Raw genomic sequence first — 23,315 nt, 5'->3', positions numbered from 1 at the left:
CAAAGCATTTTTAAGCTTGTATATCTATCCCCGTATTATTTCCTGTAATCGTTAATTTAGGTAGTTGACCACAATTTTGTCACATTACAGAAAATAATGTGTAATCAATTACACAAATACATTTTAATCGTAATTTGTAATTAGATTACATTTTGCCCAACTCTGCTACTGACCACTACCCACTGGTCAATCACCATTGAACTCTATACTGCATTCCACTTTAGAGTGGACTCGTTCCGCGCAGGGATATACTGTTGATTGGTAGGAAACCGGCAGGGAAAGTGCTACGACCAATCGCATGTGTCAGATCCGTGGGAGTTTGCAGTTTGTAGTAAGACAGAGAAAGCACAATATTTCTCTTCCTTGGCCCGGCCGCCATTGCTCTGTGCGCTGTTCACACTCCAGTTATAGTCTGATTTTCGAGAGTTGAGACCTGAGGCGGGTCCACAATCCATAGCGTACCATTGGTTCCTCCTTAACCACCGAGGGACCCGCCTCAGGTCTCAACTCTCGAAAATCAGACTATAGTATAGAGCTCAATGATCTACACATACATATATTAAACTGCATTGTATTGTCATCGTGCCATTAACAAATTACAATGTCATGGTGCCATTAACAAATTACAATGTCATGAAACACAGCTATTTCTAAGATTTCATTTATACCTATATAGTTGGTACTTCATATTCAGTATTATGTACTAGTGGGACTCAAATTACGCTATTTTATTGTATGAACTTTGAGTAAAATACATTAGAATATTTGAATTATAACGCAAGTTGAAATGGGTTCTATACAGAATATACATATTACATTAATAAAATTAAGAGTCTGTGTACATATATATACATACAATATATGGAATACTCAAACCAATTAATACGCTGCATTATATTATGAGTGAAAGAATTTTAGATACACGATAATACCAAGTATAGCGACTTCTAGCAGTATAATTAGAATTAATACGAACTTATTCATTAAAACACCTCTTCGCATAATGTTTAGTATTCTCCTTGCTTTATTCAATTCTTCATCTGTTTGCGATAATCTTCTCTTAGCTTGTAATAACCGCTCCCTTTGCCCCCCCAATTCAGAAATCACCTCTGTCCCTATTTGCTCATTCTCGGCAGCAGCTATTTGAGACCTCGCAACCGACTGTACCGAACGCGCCAGTACTGCATTACCTTCCAGTAACGTACGCCTGTGTTCTTCTTCCCAATTGATCCCGAAATCCATCGTGAAGATATTCACAATTTACATTCACAACCGAAGAGCAACGCTCATTTAAATTCCAAGATCCGTCATAATTTCCATGAATTCACTCTCATCGACTAAAATCATAAATAGACATTATATAGTTACCTACTTCATCAAAGAATAAAATAAAATACATAACATCAGATTTAAGTCATATCAATAAACTTAATCGACTCTTATTAAAATCTTCTTACTAGAACCATCTTGATCAGAGTCAAATTCTTTGATCATAAGTTCCATCTCTTCGATTGTCAAGTTACAGTCAAGGTTTCTATTAAGTCTTTGTAAATCTTCTAAAGTTATCCTATTACTTGTAGAATTACTTGTAAACACCTTAAACGCATATTTCGTTTCATCTAAAGAACTGCGTTTGCTTAACTTCTCTGACACTGTACAAAGATCGAGTCGACGTTACTTTCGAAACATTTAACGACACCCTATTTAGGTTAACACTACCCATGCATAATTAACAAGCATCTTCTTTCACGCACCAACATAATTAAAATCTTCGAGACTAATTTTGTTAGAACCGTGCTTATCGTACATTCGCATAACAGCTAAGACGTAAGATTTTTTGACTGCAAAGCCCAGAGCTTTCAACGCAGCTTTCATTTCATGATAATCTAAATAACCATCTGCGTCACTGTCCATCAGACGAAACGATTCTCTCAAGCGTTTCTTTTCATTCCCGCCCAAGTTACTTCTCGCAACAGCCGACATAATCGACAGAATCTATTTAATTACCACTGAAATTCAATAATCAGGGTTTACCTTATCAGTGAAGTCGCAGGGAACGATCTGGTGATTGACGTCTTTTGTTAATCAACTGGTTATGTCGCGGCCAAGTATGCTCCGCAATACGCACTTCTTTCTAATCCGTTCCCGTGCACATACGCTTTCAATTATCTTCAAATTTTCCTCTAAATTGTAACCGCATAAAGAGATTTTAGCTGTATTATGCAGTATCGTCGCTGTATAAACATTCGACTAATGTTTCGGCAGTTTCTATGACTTTGACAGGCGCGATGATATCAGCTTCTTTGCGTGTTAAAAATAGCCTTTACAGTGACGGTCTAACAGGTGTTACCAGGTGTTACTAGCGGCCGGCAGTATTGTGGACATTGCGATCTAATGCTGTTCTTTTAAGAGGATATTGTATTTGATGTGATTTGATTAATGAAAATGACACGAATTACATTTCTGCATCCCGACCTTGGAATCGGGGGAGCAGAGCGGCTGGTAGTCGATGCTGCGCTGGCTTTAAAGAGAAAGGGTTACGAGGTTAATTTCGTGACAACTCATCACGATCCGGAGCACTGTTTCTCCGAAACCAAAGATGGAACGATTCCCGTTACAGTCGTTGGGAACTGGTTACCCAGGCATGTCTTGGGTAGATTCTTTGCACTTTTCGCATACATACGTATGGTGAGCTAATTTCATACATACTAAGCAATCTCGCTCGCTTTAATATGTTAGAACCTGTTGCCACATACCTTCCGCACCGGGATCACGATCCTCCGTCGCCCGTTCAATGCTGTATCTTTGTTACAGATATACGCCGCTAGTTACATCATATTCTGCGAACACCGACCAGAGATCGTGTTCTGCGACTTGGTGTCTGTATGCATTCCCATCCTCCGATTAAGAATTCCATACATAATCTTTTACTGCCATCACCCGGACCAGTTGCTCTCGCAACCAGAAGGCATTATTAAACAGTTGTATCGCGCCCCTCTGAATTATTTGGAAGAAGTCACGACTGGAATGGCGCATAAGATATTCGTGAATAGCGTGTACACGCGCAGCGTATTCCAAAATACTTTTAAGAGATTGCACGTGGAGCCTGAAGTCCTGTATCCCTCCATTAACACAGACTTTTTCGACAAGACTCGAATAATCACCTTGGAAAGAGTACTCGATAAGAAATTACCGTCCGATAGTATCGTATTGTTGTCGATTAATAGATACGAACGTAAGAAGAATTTGGGATTAGCGGTGGAAGCGCTCGCGGAACTTAAGAAGTACTTAACAGACGAGGAGTACCAGAAAGTGTACTTAATTATGGCTGGGGGGTATGACAAAAGAGTGGAGGAGAATGTGGAGCATTACTTGGAATTAATAGGGCTCGCTGATGAATTGCACGTCACTGACAAAGTAATATTCCTTCGCTCTCCGTCGGACATTGATAAAGTATCTATTTTAAATCATTGTAAAGTGTTATTATACACACCGTTAAATGAACACTTTGGTATCGTCCCACTCGAGGCAATGTATACGAGTAAACCAGTCATCGCGCATAATTCCGGTGGTCCAAAGGAGTCTGTGATTTCTGGAGTTACTGGGTTTTTAGTCGACCTATCTGGCGATGCGTTTGCTTCGAAAATAGCTTTTTTGATAAAGAATCCGAAGAGCGTACAAGAATTTGGTATCGAGGGCAAAGATCGATTTATGAAGACCTTCAGCTTTACTGCATTTAGTGCTCAGCTAGATGAGGCAGTCAAGGACTTAATTAGTAATAAAAAGTCAACATAAATTCCTAATTGTTGGACTTTTGTATGTTACTGATGAAGATTCGATCTATTACATTTTAATTATATTTTTTATACAATGCAAATATATGGAGAATGTGACAAAGAGATGATATACGATATCATTGCACGGGTGAACTGAAATTGCAATGCAAGTGTAGATTTACTACATCATTTTACTATAGTCCATTATGACGTTCGAAAAAGTATATATGTTCCTTTATTGTCTTCTATATTCCATATTTTATATATTAATGTTTGTATCGAGGGTTGAGAGTATTTATTCAATTTTATCTGTTATTCAGTGGCGGATTTAATAGGCGGCCGATGAGCTGTTGCTGCCTTAGCCCGTTTTTAGTAAACTACCTTTTCATTTTCCCGATAAAATGGGCCCCTCGGAACGTTTGCCACCTGGGCCCTTTTCCTTAAATCCGCCACTGCTGTTACTCTTATTTATGTAGGACAAAGAATTTTTATATGTACCTATCATTTATATTTATTGTGCACATGTTCTTTATATTACATTCATAAGAAGATTAGTAATTATATGATACATATAAAAGCATTTAAACTATATTACACCTCGTTTAGTTCTAAATGGAACATGGACTGAAATGTTTATTAATTCGTTGACTATCGTGTAAATTCTGCTTCCCTTCCATCGCATCGAGTCATCAGAAACTTCATCCACGTTATTTAAATGTAATGGCATAAACGTTAACTTAAAAACTACAATACATTCTATATGTTTCTACATAATAGTCAACGCATTAATTTGGGCTGTACTTCCGAAAGGGACCGGTGACTGATCGAGATGAAACTTAGTGGGTATTACGATGGGTGCGGAAAGACCCCAAATATAAAATTTTAGCTTCGGCAATTAATGCGTTCAAAAGATACAGGGGTAATTGTGCATAAAAGGGTACGCCTTACCGATTTTTTTTTAATCACTTTACCACGGTCCCCCCTCTTAACAATATTTCTATTGACTTATACCGACACAACGCATTCCACTTTCCAACTTGTTCCGGGTATTAGTATTGGTTGGGGCTAGATTAGTGCGGGGAGCGCGTAAAGCATGGTAGCGAACCGATGTGAGTTTGGGGATGCTAAAAATGAGACTGTGGTCACAAAATTTAAAAAATGAAAAAATGGCAGGACGGGAAGGTTCCCGGGTAGGGGGACCTGCACCAACGTCCAAAAAAAGATTTAAAAAAAAAATTAATAATTTTTTATTAATATTTCGGAAACTAATAAATACCCGAAGCTACAATTTTAGATTTAGGATCCGCAACCCCTCCCCCAAACCTCATCTCGATCGGCCACCGGTCCCTTTCGGAATAATATCCTTAATTTGGTACAATTGTTTTATTGCATTTATTAAATGAAATTGTTCAGTAGGAAGTTAGTCCATTAATTGTAAAGTGTCAAGTTTTTCACTGGAATAAAAACCTGCTTTAACTTGTCTTCCACCAAAGAAGCGTCCATTTAAATCAACGACAGCTTTGATAGCACTTTCTATTCTTTTAAATTCTACGAAGATCCTGACAGCCTCTTCGGCAACAGCGTCTGCCACTTCGTGGATAATAACACGCGCCACATCGCCATACTTTGTGTTACACTCGTCTTTAACTTCAGGTTCGAGGTCCTCGTCCACTTCTCCAGGACCAACCATGTTACGTAACAATACAACCTAATCGAGAACATTATAGATTTTTAAATGGAGAAAAAAAAGCCTGAATGTTGCCGAATTTTGCGGCGTGATTACCAGAATGACCCCTTAAGTGTCTCAATAAGAATGGGCATCGAATAAGAGAATATTTCAAATAATTCGCGACATCCATCATTTCCCTTCAATATTACCTTGCTCGGACATTTCATTATTTCTGTAATACTAGGCTCCTCCGCAGATGGTACCAGAGAACCTTGTAATGCCGCTGGAGGTGGAGAAACAGCAAGGGGTGGCGGCGGCGGCATAAGCTGCTCCCTTTCACCGACAATTCTTCCACCCCGTTTGCTAGTTTTCTCCACTTGTAGCGCAACAGACATCCCTTGCTCCTTTTTACCGAGCCCTTGTCCTTCTTTGAAGCCATATTTAGCCATTATTTTAGCCGCCACGGATGATGTCGCGTATCCCATATTAGCTTGTGGCCTCGACGCTGGTGGTGGAAGGTCGGAAGATTCTTGCAAAGAAGGTGGCGGTGCTATAGCTGCTCCACCAACGATACCCCTCGAGGTTGGTGTTCTTTCCTCGTCTCTCTCAGGAGGAATCATTGTGTTGTTCGCCGAGGAAGCCTAAAGCAGGCATTTGTATCATATAAAGAGGAATGTCTATGTTTTCAAGACATACAAGGTAAAGTTCGTACAACGATCATACATTACCTGCGTGTCCTCAAACCTTGAGCTATCTCGCCTGCGTTTACGCATTTCAGTCTCTTGATCGTGCTCTCTATCCCGTAAATCTCTTAATTCTTTAACAACTTTGTCATATTCGTTGGGCCACATAGGATCGTATTCGTTTACTACGTTCCAATCGAACTCCCCGCCCACCCCGATACTGCTAACAGTACCGGAGGAGAGCGGATTATTATGCGGCCCATCCTCCTCCCTATCTGTGTTTCGATTCGCCTTTGATTTCAAATCAATTACAGGTGCCAATACCGCCGTGGCTTTTCTATATTGTTCACGCTTTGGCTAAACACATAGTAAAGCGATGATCTCAAATGCTCTTATAATTCAGTCATTATTATATAAAAGATTTACCTGCGTAGTAGCAGCTTTTTTTAATTGTAACTGAGATTGCAATAGCTTAATGCTGGACGACCATCCCGCCACTTTGTCAGATGTTCGATGTTTATCGAAATCGTCGTATAAAGACATTGCTTTAAATCTCTCAAAGCGTATTGCGCTTAACTTAAACGTTGCCTCTTAATAACAAATCGCAGTGTATTGTTCGATCTCGTAATTAAAATTGGGGGTATGGCTAAGTCATAGATCTTACAAAACCAGTGATGCTCAAATATTTCAACAGTTTTATTAATACAATAAAGATACTGTTAATCGAGCGATTCCTTAAAATAAACACGGTTATACGTTGTTTTTTTTTTAACATTAAATAAAATCCTTGTGTATTTGAGGTTAGTGCTAACAGCGCTTCTATGAATGTGTCTGTTTAAACAGAAACGGCGAGTGTACACACACATACGAAAGTAACTAATTCAAGCGATTTGTGTTTGGTTTTATATATATCGAACTGCGAAAAGTGTAGGTTATATTACAAGCTTCGGGATTTATACAGATGCAGACAACGAAAGGGTTATTTTAATGTAGATACCGCATGCGGTATACAAGATTTAAACAATTGCATGTAGTGTTTGCATGTGTGAAGTAGGTGGTAGGTGTTTTTACTTATTTAGGAATGTTTTATTAGGGGTTAATATAAATGTTAATAGAGGTAAATATAAATAGTAGTAATAATATGCATCATTAACAAAAATCGAAATATTTCTAATATTATGTTTAAGATCATCGAGATAGTTGGGATAAGGTAGAGAGTGGGGATTGTTGTTCATGGAACTTCCTCCAGCTACTAACTCGATTTTCCTTTGCCTCGGCTATACAAAGCATATATATTGTAATTCAAGGTTTTATTACACATAATGCGCACGATATTATTTCAAATTAAATGCGTCTATGATGCGTTCAGAGTAGAACGCAATTGGTCACAACGGGTTATCAATATAGCTCCAAAGATAGCTAATCAATGAATGCAGAGGTCGATAACTATACTGACGATATTGTTGAGGGTATATTGGGTTCATTAATTTTCAAATTGGCCAGTTTCGAATGAAATTGTAATATTTTTATTAACACAATGTGCTCATCAAACTGTGCAGTACAAAGGAAGTTTGATTACGAGAAATTAACGGTTTCGTGATTTAAGTTGGTCACGATAGGCGTCTACAAGGGAAGTGACGTCCATGGTTTTACCGATTGGCTGATCTTCCCTCCATCTGCACATTCACACAACATCATTTCTCATTGAACGAATCTATAATGCCTTCGATCGTACAGTGATTGGTCGACATGAATTTTTAACGCAGCTTCATAGATACGCGACCAATGAACATCGAAGTCGACTATTAGCACCATTATCACATAATTATACTTTTCTGTTCAATATCAATTAACTTTAAACGACATTATATGGCTTCAATGAATGCCTAGTCCAATCTAGTTAACATATAAATATCGAATTTCGCTAGAGGAAATTCTTGTTTTGAGATTCCAGTTGGCTACGACATCCCTTGTTCCTAGGGGATGTAGTGTTCGTTATTGTGTCGCGACTGAAGTTAAGTCGGGGCAAGGAACTAAAAGGAGCGTGTTATATTGAAAAAATTTATCAATTGCATTTATTAATAGAGCTTATTTAATAGACTCCGTATCAGACACGAATATACTCTGCACAAGATACAGAATTGCAGATTTAAATAGATTCGGAGGCATCGAAAGGCTCGCAAACCCGGCTTCTATTCGCAGCCCTCTGGCGGCGAGCACCGGAGGCATCAGTGTGGTCGCCACAGTCGCCCACAGTTGCAACGGGAGTTTGGCGGGCAACGTAGCTAGGATTGGCCGGTCTTTCCTCTCGTAGTCGATGGTCGCCGCAGTCATCCGGCTGAGTATCGGTTCGAGTTTTCCTGGGAAAACACTACTTCCCGCGGACCCATTGTCCCCGACGCGTCGGCGAAGCCTAACGGAAGGAGGATTTATCGTGCGTGATACATCGAGCACCGGAGGTAAGTCACCGCGCCGCTAATAAAGAAACGGTGCTGTACGCCGCCGCGATTCTGTGCCCCGCGGGGTTCTTTCTGTGCGATTTCACACGTGGTCCTCGACTTCGCTGATTCGATTTTCTTGCTGCACGGCAAACGGGCTATCCCGACCCCATCTTCCTGCCCCGCGGGGGATATTCGTGGCCATCCGGCGTGCCCGCGGCGGTTTCATTAGGCCGTGCGTGCACACCTCGCCCTCGGCCGATCTTTTCGTTCCGAGGCAAAAAAAGCGCAGTACGGCGTCAGTCTTGGATGCCATCTTCGCGCCGTGGCGTACTTGCGTACCACCACTGCAAAGTGGGGGCGATAGAGCCACGTTGTACGATGGACGGCGATTTCTGAAGATTTTCATACATGTAAATCATCGAGCGCGTCCGATACGTATATTCCTTCGCGAAAATTCGCCCGCGCCACGAAAATCCCCCCGGGACCGGGAAAAAATGCCCTTGTGCGCCGCGTCGCTCCACACGACACGTGTATTCTACGTACCTCCTTTAGTATGGACGGATGCACGATGCCATCTTATACTGTTATTTAAAATAACTCTAAAACTCCTCCAAATATCCTCCCAGTTATGCGCGACCGCTTTTATGGCTCCCGGGGGCGAAAAAAACGTGGATCTTTCGCGGATTTTATCAATTCCGTGCCTCCGCAATACTTGTATCTTGTTTTTCATGCCTCGCTTTTTTTCGCTTTATTTTAAGTAACTCTTTTCGGAGCAAATATCGCGTAACGATATATATTTTTGCATCATGATTTTCTGTACCCCTCATCAATAAATATTCCAACTAATCTCGAACTTAGACGAATTTTTGCATTTTTAGGTCTGTTTTAATGTATATTAGTATAATATACGTCTTAATATTCTGCAATATTTCAGTCATTGCCAACAAATTTTTAATCAATTCTTTTGATTTTTCGTCGATATTTAAATTCTATCCCGAGCCTCAGGTTTCATCCTCTTGAAGTTACAACTCCAGTGGATTCGGGTCGAGCCATATACGTATCAATCGTAGCATGAGCATTCGGAAGCGAACATATGCGTGTATGTTTATTAGAAAGCGAGTATAGAAAGTTGTTTGACTGTTGTAGATTCATAAAAAATGAGTTCGAGCGTTTGCTATAAATGTAACCGAATGGGCCACTACGCACGGGAGTGTCCACAAGGTGGCGGAGGCGGCGGTAGAGGCGACCGTGGTCGCGACCGAGATGGTGCCTTTGGACGCGGTCGCGACAAATGCTACAAGTGTAACCAATTTGGACACTTTGCGCGTGAGTGCAAGGAGGATCAAGATCTTTGCTACCGCTGCAACGGAGTCGGGCATATTGCGAAAGACTGCCAACAGGTTATTGTAAATCTAATGCTTATCATTATTTCTGCCTCCAGTAATTCAATGAATCCTAGCACAACAGGCTCCCGTAGCCCTGTGGTTTGATACATTGCGAAGAGTCCCTTGGAATACATTAACGACGAGGTGTCGCGCCGTAGCGTAATGTAGACTGTTCTCGATAGGGGCCCGAGATGAGCTGTTACAACTGCAACAAGACTGGACATATTGCTCGCAGCTGCCCGGAGGCTGGTAACGACTCTGGACGCTTCGCGATGCAGAGCTGCTACAATTGTAATAAGACAGGTCATATCGCTCGCAACTGCACTGAAGCTGGAGGAAAGACATGCTACATCTGTGGCAAGACTGGTCACATAAGCCGTGAATGTGATCAGGATGACAGGAAGTAGGATATAACCGGAATCCGTGCCGCTCGCTTAACGATAAGCCGTTTACCGTCGCGCGCGCTACTACCGGGGATTGTAGCTAGGTAGGGATGTGCGAACGTATGTCTCGTTGATGCGGTATAATCGCTGAAAGCGCGTTTCGTCATAATCGTTCGAATTTCCATCTCTCCCGTGCCCAACTTCCGGAAGCCCATTTTTATTCCTAGTTTCCTTCCCCCACCCCCACCCCACCCTCTACACATCGTTGTTCTCTTCGCCAAGGGTTTTTTCTTATGACGTCTTTGTTTTTTTTTTATTGCTGTTACACTACACTACCGTAACATATGCGCGCGCGCGCACAAAAAAAAGAAGTACATTTACACATGGAAAACACATCCAGCGTTACATGAATACACATACACACACCCATAACACACTATACGATGGTAATAATATTATAAACATTCGATTGAATTAGAGTAGAGACATGAATCCTCTGTCCCCTGACCTTCAAACTATCTCGTACGCGCATTGTTTTGTGATGCAAGATGTATGAATTCTTAAAATATACTTTGTCAAAGAAATTTTATACGGTCAGCATTCACGGCAATTCTCCTTTATCAGCCTGGCCGCTAGCTCGACGCGTACTGGCGACTCATATTGAACCAAGGATGATTATCAAACGATAAGAAAGGGAAAAGTAAAAGAAAATAATATTGGAGCAACAGTTACGTATCTTTTCTTTTTTTTTTTGCCACACAAGAGAGGGATACGATGGTTATGAGCAGATCGTAATAAGTCAGACTTGTGTTCCTTTCTCACATCCACGCATCTTGTATCCGGTCCTCCCTCTCGAACTCTCTAGCAATTCGAGAAACAAAAGAGAAAAGAAAAATAATAAAAAATTCAGAAGTAAATGGGAAAGGAAATGAACATGCCGGCCCTGAATACATATAAATAAGGTTTAGTAACGCCAATTTTTAATGTGTAAGGATGTAATGAGGCTCGTCGAACGCATTATTTTGTAACAGAACCTAGTTTCACACGTCATCGGGAAGCTGCACGATTGTAGGGTCGTCAGTGTTTACGAGTTTATATACAGTTATACTTGGGCCATTATTCTGGAATTCTGATAAACTAGGGCAGTGCACGGTGTGCTTCGTATGTCAGATTCTTTAATCGAGTGAAAAGGAAAATGAACGGAACCTGCTGGGCGTATGATCGCCAGTGATCATCGCGGCGTATATATGTATATATACGTATAAACACAGAGGTCTATACAAGTTTGCACATTTTATACGTAAAAAGTCATAATTGTACCGATGGTCATCATTGTTCATATTGTCAGCGATCGTTACGGACATCCAATGGATACGCAGTTGCCATTTTACCCTTACTATATCCTTACATATGGTGAAATGTTTCGTTACTAGGTATATGTATATATATATGCGCATATGTGTATACATATATACATACATATGTGCAGGAGCTGTATTTTGTACTGTAAAAAGCTAGACATACTCTGGTCGTTGCTGGTGACTAATTCCGATGATTATCTTATTTATACATCACATTAAGGAAAAGGAAAGGAATTATATTTTCATGTATAAAGTATCGTGCTAATCTTCTTTTTTTTTACAAGTCGTAGAACGAAATTTTTAGACGCGATTTGTCTAGTATATTTTTTTTGCCGAATGTCTGCTGGAAAAACAAAAAATCATGAAACGATAAACAAGGAAAACAAACCTGTTGTGTATTTGGAAATCCTCGGATACTTCTCTTGGAATAATTTAGCAGGAGATATACAGGGTGTTTATAACTATGTGGGACATTGTTTCAGGATTGGTTCTAATCGCCAAAAAAATAAAAAAAAATGCTTTGGTTTGCGGTTATAAGCACTTTTATATTTCGTCAAACACGGGCCGGAAATGTCTATTGAAGTGGGATTTAACGAAGCCCGGCTGCGTTTCCGCGGATCGATAAATTGATTATCATTTCGCCTTTGCTTTTTTAAAGGCGAGAAGGAAAGGATATGATTGAAAATATAGTGTACTAGGCCAACTGACGAACGCGCCAGGCCTCCCGGCTACCCTTTGTAGACATTTCGGGCCGGTGTTTGATAGAATATAAAAATGCTTATAACTGCAAAACTAAACTATTTTGATGAATAGAAGCGATCCTGATAAAATGTCTCACATTTGTATAAACACACTGTACAAAGCTTTTCTCCCCCACCTCCCCCTAAAAAATGAGAAAACGAACTACATAAGAAATTGAAAATACGCTGGTGCAAATTTTGTATGATGACGGTTATGGTTTAGAAATACGAGCAGTGTTGTTGAGATGTAAATCGATCGAGTCCGTGAGACTTTAAATAAGAATTCGTTTCCTGGAATGAGTGATTAAATTTAAATTAACAAGAAAATCGTTCACGGATCTCTGTTCAGTCTATAGATGGATTCAGCGTGAATGCGCCTTGCACGCGTGCCGGTCCGTGCAACCATGTTTCGAAGTATTCTTCTTCTCTGCCCTTACTTTTGTTTTTTTCTAAATTCGATGAATTGAAATTACCACGGATCTTCCGCGTGCGGGGCCTGCGCGCGATCCAAACACTTGATACTTTTGCCAGCAGCGACAAATGTGTATTAATGTTCAGAAGAAGCCAGGCGTGCCTGACTCGGTGGAACTGTGAAGAAGCGCCGTTGTGCGTTGTAATCGTGTGTAGTACAGGTGTCCTGCAACAATTTTATACACTTAACTGTTCGGGACTTAAACCGATCTCATATGTATGATTTTTTTTTGGTAGTAGTTAATAATCAGTGCGCTAGTGCGTCTGACGAGATTTGGAGGATCAAAAAAAATTGTATTTCGCTAATGGACCGGTAACCTTTGGTGCTCTCATTGGATGCACGACTTTAACAAAGAAAAAAGAGAGAAAAAACAAAAAAAAAAGATTGAAAATCCGTGTAAAAGTATTTTTCCTTGTTTCTTTTTTGCGATTGATGTGTTGTACTGTTCGAATGCACGTGCACGGATATATGACGTATGGTGAAAAATTGAAGATGAAAAACCGACCGGTATCTTACTATGTATGGTATCGGGGGCGAAAAGCACATTTGGAAGTAAATACGATTTAGGCGTTGGGGGTTCATTGGTGGCACCGGAGGTTCAAACGAGCATAAAAAATAAAAACGAGTGCGATAGGGCACCTGCGCTTTTTTGTCTCTGCTACAAGACTTACGTACGAATATTGTAAAGAATACGACTGTTACAGTGTATGAACTATAATTCGATCGGTATTATCGGCCGGTCACAGCTCGACTTATATATTAATCTATTAATACTTAAAGGAGGAGGAAGATGGAAGAGGACGAAGAGGAAGAAAGAAAAAAAAAGAAAAGAAATAAGCTACAAAGTAATAAAGGTTTGCGGAGTATTTGAAGTTATGTTTTTAAACTGAATTTTTGAAATAGAATGTGTACGGAGAGGCAAAGACGTGATCTTGTTTTTCTTTTTTCTGTTCCCCATACATATTGCTTATCGGGCTGGTAATTTGCTCTTCTATTTACCCGAGGGAGTATCACCGGCATTTCTACGACTAAGAAATTGTACGATATACATTCATCTGTATTATTTATATTTCAGTTGGAAAAGGAGATCGATTATTAATAAAATGTAAATGTATGCTTTCCTTTTTAGTTGTTCATCCTTTTGTGTATATGTACTGTTGCGTGATACTTCTTTTATTGTTTAATCAAACGTTCCGTCAAATCTGCGCTCATCTGCAGGCATAAATACTGTAATCTCGGAATTGTATCGTTGGGCGAAACGAGCAATTCAACGGAACCTAAATTATTTCATGCATAGGATGTCGGTTTTTGAGGGTTGGATTCGACACTAAACAATAAAAAACGAGTTCGTGTAAACATCTGATTTATTTGCCACTATTACCGAATTGTAGCCATTTTTCTGCTCCTCTCTGTTAAATTGGACTGGCCTAACCGATCATGTAGGTACATTGAATTGTTTAGAATTAACGCTTGGTTAATAGAGAATAAGATCATTACGCGTTGGAATTCCGTAGCTTTCGTGATTCCTCGCTAAAAAATTGAAGATCGCACGTTCGCAGGGTTGTATCGAGATGCGAGATGGTTATTTTAAGCATATCTAAAGATAAGCAGCTATAAATTGGTCAAACACAAAAGTGGTTATAATTCGCGGAGAAGGTCAAATAGCTAATAGGGTTATGCGAACTCTTTCAATGGTTTCAGTATTAAATCCAACCCTAAAACGCATACGTGTACTAAATAACAGTTTGTTCGATAACGAGAGCTATGTTCATCCAATATTTCATTCCATACGCGTTCATCATAATTCTGTATGCATTGCCGGAAGTAAATGTCTATTAAAATTCTCTCGTAACGCGTGCAAATCCAAAGCATCGCAGACAATTTCATTCTCCACTTTCTTTAAAGTGCGAATCGAAGCGCGTATACACATACGCGCTACGATTCTCCGAAGAAATTTTATCATATTTGCGTAAGATATCAGAATATGAAATGTATTTCACGAGATACGATTAGCCTAACAAGACGGAGAGGCGAGAAGGGGAGGGGAAGGGGGAAGAATATCTGTTTTTATCTACAATGAATAAATAATAACGCTGAAACATGTACGAATGTAACACGAGAAATTCCCATTTTAATTCTCCGTTCCAAACGAATGAAGATCGCTATGATTTTATTCGATGAATATAATCATGTCGCACGTATCAACGTGTCCGTCGTGGTCGTCATGGTGTGCTATATACCGAGGAACGGTTGGAATCAGTTGGAATCGCGGAACGAGAACCTGGGAACACGGAACACGTGAAGGGAACAATGTATCCGGTCCGTGCGATCTCCCCCTCCGCCCCCGCGTGCCTCTCCCCGCCCGTAACTCACGTCTGTCAAACGGTCGTGAGTCGTCCGCGGTCACCGCGGAAGATGTGAAGGCTTGGAAAACGGGCACGCAAAGGGGACCGCGTCAGAGGCTTATCCGCATGATGCTCTCATATTCGAAGTACATGACGGCCGCCGATGTTCCGACATATTCGCGGTAACGACGAGGACGCATTCGACGGGGAAAGGAGCGAAGTGATATTGTACGGTGCGCGCGGTAGCAATGGCCACGACAGACGGCGTTACGATAGAAGACCTCCGGATCGAGATCGAGAGGCTTTCACGGGAGTTGGACTTGGCGTCCACGGAGAAGATACAGTCCGCTCAATACGGTCTCGCCTTGCTCGAGGAGAAGTCCGGCCTGCAGCAAAGATGCAACGATCTCGAGGCCCTCTACGAAAACACGAAACACGAGTTGGAGATCACGCAAGAGGTTAGCTCGATCTTCTCTGCGTACTCCGATCGCACGTGAATCGGCTGCTTGCCAATCTGCCGAGAAGTCCCTTTGCCACAGCTAATTTCACTGCTGACAATTCCAAACTCCGTTTCGATACTCTTATCGTGAGTAGGGACACGCTTGACGGATTGTAATTACTTTGTGCTTGGACACAATTAACACATTAGGCAGACATTTGTTTCTTACCGCGGATTGGGTGTGATATTTAAGTCTGCGTGACGTTTAGATTGGACGCGACTGTAAAGAAATCAAGTAATTCATTTGTTGAAAGTTTTTAGGGGCTGATGGGTAAAATGGAAAATAAATCGTAGAGCGTGTAGTTATGTATTTGGTAAATTTATGGTATGATAGAAATGACGAGCGATTAATAGGAAACATTTTAGAGGAAACTTCGCAACTTAATTGGTGAGAAAATGTTGAGAAACGATCGAGGGAGGAGCTTGCAAGTAGATGGAGTATTGAGAATACTCACCAAATACATACAAAGCGCATTTTAATTTACCATATTTGTACATTGCTGCTATGTAATTGCTATAAATAGAGTAACTAGGTAGATAAATCATATTATGATAGATTCTCTTGTTCCACTAGAATGATCTTTATTAAGCAGCGGATTGCCTCTGTATGAAATTAAATGAAACTAATTAAAGTAAACCAAATGGGATCAGAGCACGCTTAAAGTCTAACTCACAGACGCATACTCTGTGTTACTTCATGCGCTATAAATTCAGCTCGTTATTTCAGAGAAGTCGGTTAAACGAGTAACCCGATGAAAGTTTCTTACCAATGGCGAGCAAGAGTTATTTGTTGTTTTAACGAGAAGATATTGGTACTCTGAGAAAGTTGCTCAAATCGATATTTGGTTTTTATATTTTCACAGGCATTAGCAAAGTTTCAGACGACTACGAAATTAACTACGAAAAGTGGCATAGAGCAGGAAGAGAGTTTACTTCATGAAAGTGCCGCCCGAGAAACATCTCTTCAAACACAAATAATTGAATTAGAAAATGAAACGAAGCAAGTACGTAGCTTACTTCTGAAGAGATATATAAAAAGTTATTTGTACGTTTATGTGTCTCTGATTTGGTACTGTTCTGTTTAGTTGCGCCATGAACTGGAACGAGTGCAAGCGGAACGCGATCATGCGCTGCAGGAGCGTGAAGAAGTCGGGAAAGATCACCAGCAAGCGGAGACGGAGAGAAAGTCTTTGCGCGCTATGTTACGCGAATGTAGATTTCGGGAAGCGCGACTCCTCCAGGATTATTCTGAATTGGAGGACGAGAATATTTCATTACAGAAACAGGTGTCTGGCTTACGCTCCAGTCAGGTAGAATTCGAAGGTGCCAAGCATGAAATAAGGAGACTAACGGAGGACGTGGAGCTTTTGAATAGTCAAGTCGAAGAGCTAATGAATTTAAAGAAGATTGCCGAGAAGCAAATGGAGGAAGCCCTTGAGTCTTTACAAGCCGAGCGCGAGGCGAAATATGCTCTTAAGAAGGAATTGGATCAGAGAATTAATAGCGAATCAATTTATAACCTTAGCAATCTTGCGCTTTCAATTAGAGGGATCACAGAAGATCAAACGATATGCAGCGACGGGGAGGATGATTCTCCTGCATTGCGTAGAATCGAAGCGGACTTGAAAACCCAAGAACCAGGCACTTCTGCCACTGACAAGCAAGTAGACTTATTCTCTGAAATCCACATAAACGAACTGAAGAAACTGGAGAAACAGTTAGAGCTGGCAGAGTCCGAGAAGGCCCATGTGACACAAAACTTACGAGAGTCGCAGTATGCTGTTGAAAAGAGTCAGAATGAATTACAGTCGTTTGTCGCGCGTATTGTGCAATTAGCAGCCCATGTGCAATCATTGCATCACCTTCACTCCAATTTGCCCGAGAAGCAAACCGAAGAAACCACATTGGATAAGTTGAATCAAGTATGTGCGCGAAATATTTTCAAGGACAGAATTATTAATTCTATATGTAACCAAATGTTATTTATTATTTATGTTTTATCTTAGGTAATTATGCAGTACCATCAATGGAGTACTATGTCCGCACGCGAAGTAAATCAGCTGCGAAAAGACTTGGCTGATTTAGAGAATGGTTTAACTATATCCGATTCGACGCAGCAATTACGAACGGAATTAACGAATCTTAGAAACAAGGTATACAATTTCTCTGCATTTTTACACATTGTTTTTCATCCCATAAATCCGTAAACAGCATTATTGCGGCAATTATGACAAGGGAAAGAAGTGTAAGTTACCAATTCGTTAAATTTCCACCGAGAATAACTTGATACGCGGAGTTGACGAGAGTTAACTGTGACTTCGACGCGACGACGATTAACATTCAAAATTTAGACTTTGAATAGAAATTATGGCGTTTCAGATCCCCGAGTCAGAGAAGAGCCTTCGACAAAAGGTTGGAACGTGTGGTCACTTTGACGTATATATCAATTACTTAATAACAATTTGTCTTTTGGCTCCTTTAATCATCCGTACAGATCGCTTCTCAGTGTCCTAACAAAAGCCCGTCTTTTATTGCTTCTGATATCTTCATATTCTTAACTATACATGCCGCTATATCTACTGACGAACATTTCACCGTCTCATAATTCGCGGACTCCTTTGTGAAAGATATCTACGAGTTCTGCCGTGTTATCGTCTTCACAAATGGGTCGATACATCTTGCGTCTATATGAATGTTCTTATCGAATGCTCGAACAAATGTACGGATCTCAGTCGCTGTGCACTGTGGCATTAAAATAGAATGTGCTTAGGAACGAGAACTCAGTGGACACTGTTCTTCTACTTGTTCCACTTGCATCTAACGTGGCATGAGTTAGACTCGCAGAGCCTGTTTGCACGATGATCAAACAGATACACTATATCTCTTGTACAGTCTTGCAAAATTATTACGGCCGTCAAGCATCGTTTCCTTGAAACATCAAATCTGCCTCTACGACGAAGGCTTTAAAGCTGATACACTCGGAATTCTAATGAATACGCGATACACGAGAAAGATAGGTTTTTAGCAAATAAGCAGAACGTGATTATACAAATTGTGTATTACATTTCAGCTTTTGGACACAGAGCAAAGAAGTATGCAACTTGAGTCTGATATTGCTACTCTCTCGAAACTCGCAGTGGAGGCTGGTGGTTTCTCTGATTCCGCGCAGAACGACTTACAGAACATCTCCGACGAGCTCGCTCAACTTTACCATCACGTCTGCACCGTTAACGGAGAAATACCTTCGCGCGTGGTCCTCGATCACGAGAAGATCGTTCCTGAAAAGGAGGAGGAGAGCGGGAAGATAGAGTGGTGCAGAACATTGTTCAAGACTGATATCCAGATCACAGACTTGGAAAGTTTGACTAAAGCGAAAGAAATAGCGAAGCATATAGAAATCGCGTTGGATCAAATAAAACATCTCCGAAGCGCGGTGGAACACACGATTGTACTTTCGAAGGCCAAGGGAATACAATCGAACGTGTGCAGCGTTTGCGAGCGTGAGTTAGGCATATCTTGATTGAATTTGTTCTTGTTTACTTAATTTTATAATTCGTGGCATTCTATTCCTCTTTTGTGTGTTGCAGAATGCGATGTAGGATTTGTAGGCGAGAACAAGGCTGAAGTAGCGGACCTACAGGAACAAGTACTGAGGCTGAAGGCCTTGTTGTCAGCTAAGCGCGAGCAGATCGCTACTTTGAGGACAGTATTGAAGTCGAACAAGAATACCGCTGAAGTGGCGCTCACGAACTTGAAGAGCAAATACGAGAATGAGAAGAGCATCGTTAACGAGACCATGTTGAAGCTGAGACACGAGCTTAGGATGCTGAAAGAAAATGCTGCGACATTCTCAAGTAAGTCGACTGTAAAATTTCTAATTAAGTTTGTAGCTATGTACAGACTTAGCTTTAGATGCTAGTGATTGTTTGTATTTTCTAGAATTATTTGAAGTACTTAGTTTACTCAGTGAGATATAGTTAATCTATCCACTTTTTTCTATTTTGTTTTACTAACATCGTCGCATTAACAAACTAACACAAAAATAACTATCAGCACTCATGTCTGTCTTACTGCTTGTAACAAGTTGCGCAACAATCGATTTCGCGGTTGCATTAGGAGTTTGCCATCAACGATATTGCTTTGTTTCATAGCAGAACATACTACAGCAACAATTCTTTACATTTCATTAACCATATAATTCATTGCGCTTCTATTTATCGAAGTCTTCAAAGTAAAACAACTGTTAACTGTTAATAACTGAAAATTAGTCTCTGATTAATGTATCGCTTCTCTCTAATGTGCCATTATGCTCTCCGCGTACTTTCCTTCTGTGTTCTACCTGTATTTGGTGTTAATACCTGCTAACCACACTTCTCAGGTCTGCGCGCCATGTTCGCCGCACGCTGCGAAGAATACGTGACCCAGGTCGACGAACTCCAGCGCCAGCTTGCCGCCGCAGAGGACGACAGGAAAACGTTGAACCAGCTTTTGCGGCTGGCGGTGCAGCAAAAGCTTGGTCTGACGATGAAGCTGGAGGAATTAGAAGTCGATAGAGAGCTGCGAAACACACGAAGGCACGCCGCCAGCGCGAACGGACGAGGTAGAGCGCGATTGACACAACAGACGAACCGTCCACACTTAGGCAGAGATTTCTTCTAGAAAATGATGAAGATGTGGAGCAAGATATTCTGAGAGAGACGAGGATTTTGAACTTTTCAATGTTTTTACTGCTCATCGTCAAACTACGTGGCTCAGAAAACTTACATGCGCCTCTGAGCACTTAAACGTTGCACACACACACACACACACACACTATTTCCACGCGACCCGCCAGGTAATTTGTAGACATAAGAGTAGAGATGGTACAGGGCATCGTTTTTGTACTACGTCACGAGAATATTTTTACAAAATTCGGACAGATAATGAACGCGTTATCCTCGTCGCGAAGAGAAGCTTTTGGATAACTCGCGGACGTGAAGCAGGAGATTTTGGAAAGCTTGGAAATGTTCATATTTTCTTGCATCGATATTGCTCCATATCGTAGGGTTTTTAGAAAGCTCTGCCTTCTGTTACCAATGTTGTTAGTAAAGATGCCTGCCAAGTATAGAATGTATTTCGGTTGCAAGAGTTTTTTGTTCGGCGCGACTACCACAGAATAGACTAAACATTCTGTGCTCAAAGGCTCATCCGCGGCGAATTATTTACGCATTCCCGTGGACAAGTCGTTTATTAATATCCAATGTATTGATTTTTAATCGATTACTCTTTCTTTTTAAGAAGGACACTTCAATTGTATATGTACGTGTTTGTTTTTACGGTCTTTAGCAATCACAATTGTTTCGGTAGTGAGATTTACATTTTCCAGTATGATAATGTCGAGTACCACTGTAATCGCATAGAGAGTATTCTGCATGGATGGTTCATATGGTTATAATAATTATATGATACCGATGAAGATGTTTCGTATTAATGGGGGATGCATGGTAAAGCGAACGTATACTGTTTTTTAGGTAGACGAACGAGATAAACGAGAATTTTACATTGCATACCATAGAGACAATATTATTGTGCGCGGCAGTAGCATTTATAATCAAAGTAGAATGGAAAACCGTAGACGTTTTAGAGTTGAAAAGTACAGAGTAGCGAAATAACGGAATTAGGGACCCATTCTCCTAGTAGCGTCTCAGATAAACAACCATTGTGCAGTTAAAAAGAGGCAAGCGTCGTTTCACCGTCTACACGTATTCCTTTTACTTTTCGTTTAGGTAGCTTTCCTTTTTCTTTTGTTATCTTTCTGGTATGTGGCATTTTAACGTCCCTTTCGGTAGACTATTATTGTACCATAGTATTCTACAATTTCAGTTATTTCCAAGAAATAGAAGATTTTATAGTCTGATCATGGAACTCGGCCTAAATAGGCTTTAATTCAATTTTATTGAATTTGGCAGCTTTTTTATTATCGTATTTATAACATTATTAGCATTATTGCTATATTGAATATAGATTTATTATTGCATTTTTAGTTGTTGTTAATTTATCTCTATTTATACATATATTTTAACAATCTTTCCGATCGGAACCAGCATCTACGCTTTTTATATTGACCAATTGTATAATATTAACACGGATCCGAAGATATTTTGTAAATTTCGGCGCAGCTATTCGCGAGATTGACTAATTATTAATTCTGAACCGGAAGCGGCTGTATATAATTCACGCCGCTTTCTTTTGCTGGTCCCTTGAATTTTTATGCGCCTGTTGATTTGTACATTTGTTGTTAACATAAAACTAGTTTCGTTGTTGCTCTCCGATTACCATCTTTTCATTTCCGTTCTGCCGATAGCAGAATGTTACCGAGGTAAGTAAATGAAGAGAAGGGAGAGAGAGCGAGAGAGAGAGAGTGAGGGAGAGAGATAGAGCATAAACAAATGGCGTTGATGCTTATTTGCAGTGTAGGCAAATAAGGTTTACATGAAAACAGTTTTATGTGCATCTAACGCGTCTCTGCGAGAATCACTAATAAGACTAATTTTTCTGAAATTAGAATTTTCGAATTTTTCGATGAACCGTCGAAGTGTGCAGGCGTGCGTGTGCGTGTGGTATTTTTCGTAGAGATTCAAGCACGATGTGCTTGGTACATTATGCAGGATATTTAAATACTGTTTTATACTTACACGCGTGAGACATTCTTAGGGTATATACTTTACAACCTTTTTTACAACTAAACTAATTTCCGACGTTTTACATCTGCTGTATTCAATGTTTAACGAGATATTTACAGAATGTTTGCAGGAATATTTAACGAGATTTACGCTTTTATTGTAACGATATTTATTTCGCTGAGTCGCCGGTGAGATTTTTATACGACGCAAAGTATCCTGCATGTGTACGTCATCAGTGTACGATTATCGTGAACCGTCTTTAATCAAATTTGTTATTAGCACTATTAGTATTATTATCTTTATTATTATTACGAACAATATGACTATTGTACATTAATTATTGCGATATTGCTGTCGGCTTCATCGCGGAATCCAGATGAGTACCTAAAGAGAATTTATCGATCGTTCATTGACTATCAATTAATTGATCAGTTGTCATTATTATTATATTTATACCATATAGTAACACTATTGCCTGTGTCTATGAATCTAAGCAGATGCCGAAGTCCTTGTTTATGTTTCTTTCTTCTGACTCGCGTTAACATTACTTAACAATCCAGAGGAATAAAACTCAGCGATTACACTTCTCTTTTGTGTTAATTCTTTTATGTTAATTATCTCTTCTGTTACGCGCGTCGACGCAGTTAATTAGGATTCTTTGAATACCCCACACGGGCGTTAGAGACGACAGACGATATTAGTCTCCGTAAATCGGTTTCTCTTGCATTTTAACTGTTTATTTAGGCTGAATTGTTATCGATAGACACAGGTGGTTCTAATTTGTGTCCATAAACCGAGCCAGCCTCAACCACCGTCCCTTCCTCCCCTCACCCCACACCATTGCCAGGAACGAAACAGAAATAAGAAATTCTTTCGTTTCTCGATTATTCTTTATCACG

General features: G+C 40.3%; 5 protein-coding genes across 10 annotated transcripts; 3 read left to right on the top strand and 2 right to left on the bottom strand.

Moving 5' to 3' along the window:
* Positions 1-713: 713 nt before the first annotated feature.
* LOC143376723 (vesicle transport through interaction with t-SNAREs homolog 1B-like) lies at positions 714-2,177 on the bottom strand. Of its 3 annotated transcripts, none has more exons than XM_076827356.1 (3): positions 2,035-2,174; positions 1,458-1,652; positions 714-1,337 (listed from the first exon to the last, which is right to left on the bottom strand). In XM_076827356.1, the coding sequence occupies exon 3, from the start codon at positions 1,240-1,242 to the stop codon at positions 898-900; it is 345 nt and encodes a 114-aa protein (XP_076683471.1). In that variant the 5' UTR covers positions 1,243-1,337; positions 1,458-1,652; positions 2,035-2,174; the 3' UTR covers positions 714-897. The 3 variants fall into 3 exon arrangements, with proteins under 3 accessions (XP_076683471.1, XP_076683470.1, XP_076683469.1); XM_076827354.1 differs by lacking the exon at positions 2,035-2,174 and adding an exon at positions 1,755-2,015 and having other exon boundaries at positions 1,151-1,337; XM_076827355.1 differs by lacking the exon at positions 1,458-1,652 and having other exon boundaries at positions 2,035-2,177.
* Positions 2,178-2,439: 262 nt separating this feature from the next.
* Positions 2,440-4,367, top strand: Alg2 (alpha-1,3/1,6-mannosyltransferase Alg2). Its single transcript, XM_076827342.1, has 2 exons — positions 2,440-2,688; positions 2,815-4,367. The coding sequence occupies exons 1-2, from the start codon at positions 2,440-2,442 to the stop codon at positions 3,793-3,795; spliced, it is 1,230 nt and encodes a 409-aa protein (XP_076683457.1). The 3' UTR covers positions 3,796-4,367.
* A 787-nt stretch (positions 4,368-5,154) lies between these two features.
* On the bottom strand, positions 5,155-7,537 carry Spf45 (splicing factor 45). The gene is made up of 4 exons (XM_076827343.1): positions 6,555-7,537; positions 6,174-6,485; positions 5,655-6,086; positions 5,155-5,484 (listed from the first exon to the last, which is right to left on the bottom strand). Exons 1-4 carry the CDS (start codon positions 6,669-6,671, stop codon positions 5,197-5,199), a joined length of 1,149 nt encoding a protein of 382 aa, XP_076683458.1. The 5' UTR covers positions 6,672-7,537; the 3' UTR covers positions 5,155-5,196.
* Positions 7,538-8,371: 834 nt separating this feature from the next.
* On the top strand, positions 8,372-14,031 carry Cnbp (CCHC-type zinc finger nucleic acid binding protein). 3 transcript variants are annotated; one of them, XM_076827350.1, is made up of 3 exons: positions 8,372-8,587; positions 9,716-9,975; positions 10,137-14,031. In XM_076827350.1, the coding sequence occupies exons 2-3, from the start codon at positions 9,727-9,729 to the stop codon at positions 10,359-10,361; spliced, it is 474 nt and encodes a 157-aa protein (XP_076683465.1). In that variant the 5' UTR covers positions 8,372-8,587; positions 9,716-9,726; the 3' UTR covers positions 10,362-14,031. The 3 variants fall into 3 exon arrangements, with proteins under 3 accessions (XP_076683465.1, XP_076683467.1, XP_076683466.1); XM_076827352.1 differs by having other exon boundaries at positions 8,374-8,587; positions 9,716-9,969; XM_076827351.1 differs by lacking the exon at positions 8,372-8,587 and adding an exon at positions 8,826-8,979.
* Positions 14,032-15,264: 1,233 nt separating this feature from the next.
* On the top strand, positions 15,265-23,003 carry Bicd (Microtubule-associated protein Bicaudal D). 2 transcript variants are annotated; one of them, XM_076827330.1, is made up of 8 exons: positions 15,265-15,713; positions 16,618-16,758; positions 16,840-17,676; positions 17,761-17,907; positions 18,134-18,166; positions 18,825-19,254; positions 19,342-19,608; positions 20,133-23,003. In XM_076827330.1, the coding sequence occupies exons 1-8, from the start codon at positions 15,504-15,506 to the stop codon at positions 20,411-20,413; spliced, it is 2,346 nt and encodes a 781-aa protein (XP_076683445.1). In that variant the 5' UTR covers positions 15,265-15,503; the 3' UTR covers positions 20,414-23,003. The 2 variants fall into 2 exon arrangements, with proteins under 2 accessions (XP_076683445.1, XP_076683446.1); XM_076827331.1 differs by lacking the exon at positions 18,134-18,166 and having other exon boundaries at positions 15,267-15,713.
* The last annotated feature ends 312 nt before the right edge of the window (positions 23,004-23,315 follow it).

This window comes from Andrena cerasifolii, chromosome 14 (genome assembly GCF_050908995.1).
Source record: "Andrena cerasifolii isolate SP2316 chromosome 14, iyAndCera1_principal, whole genome shotgun sequence".
NCBI lineage: Eukaryota > Metazoa > Arthropoda > Insecta > Hymenoptera > Andrenidae > Andrena > Andrena cerasifolii.
The sequence above is the reverse complement of the archived record's forward strand: the minus strand, read 5'-3'. Positions and strand labels throughout refer to the sequence as shown.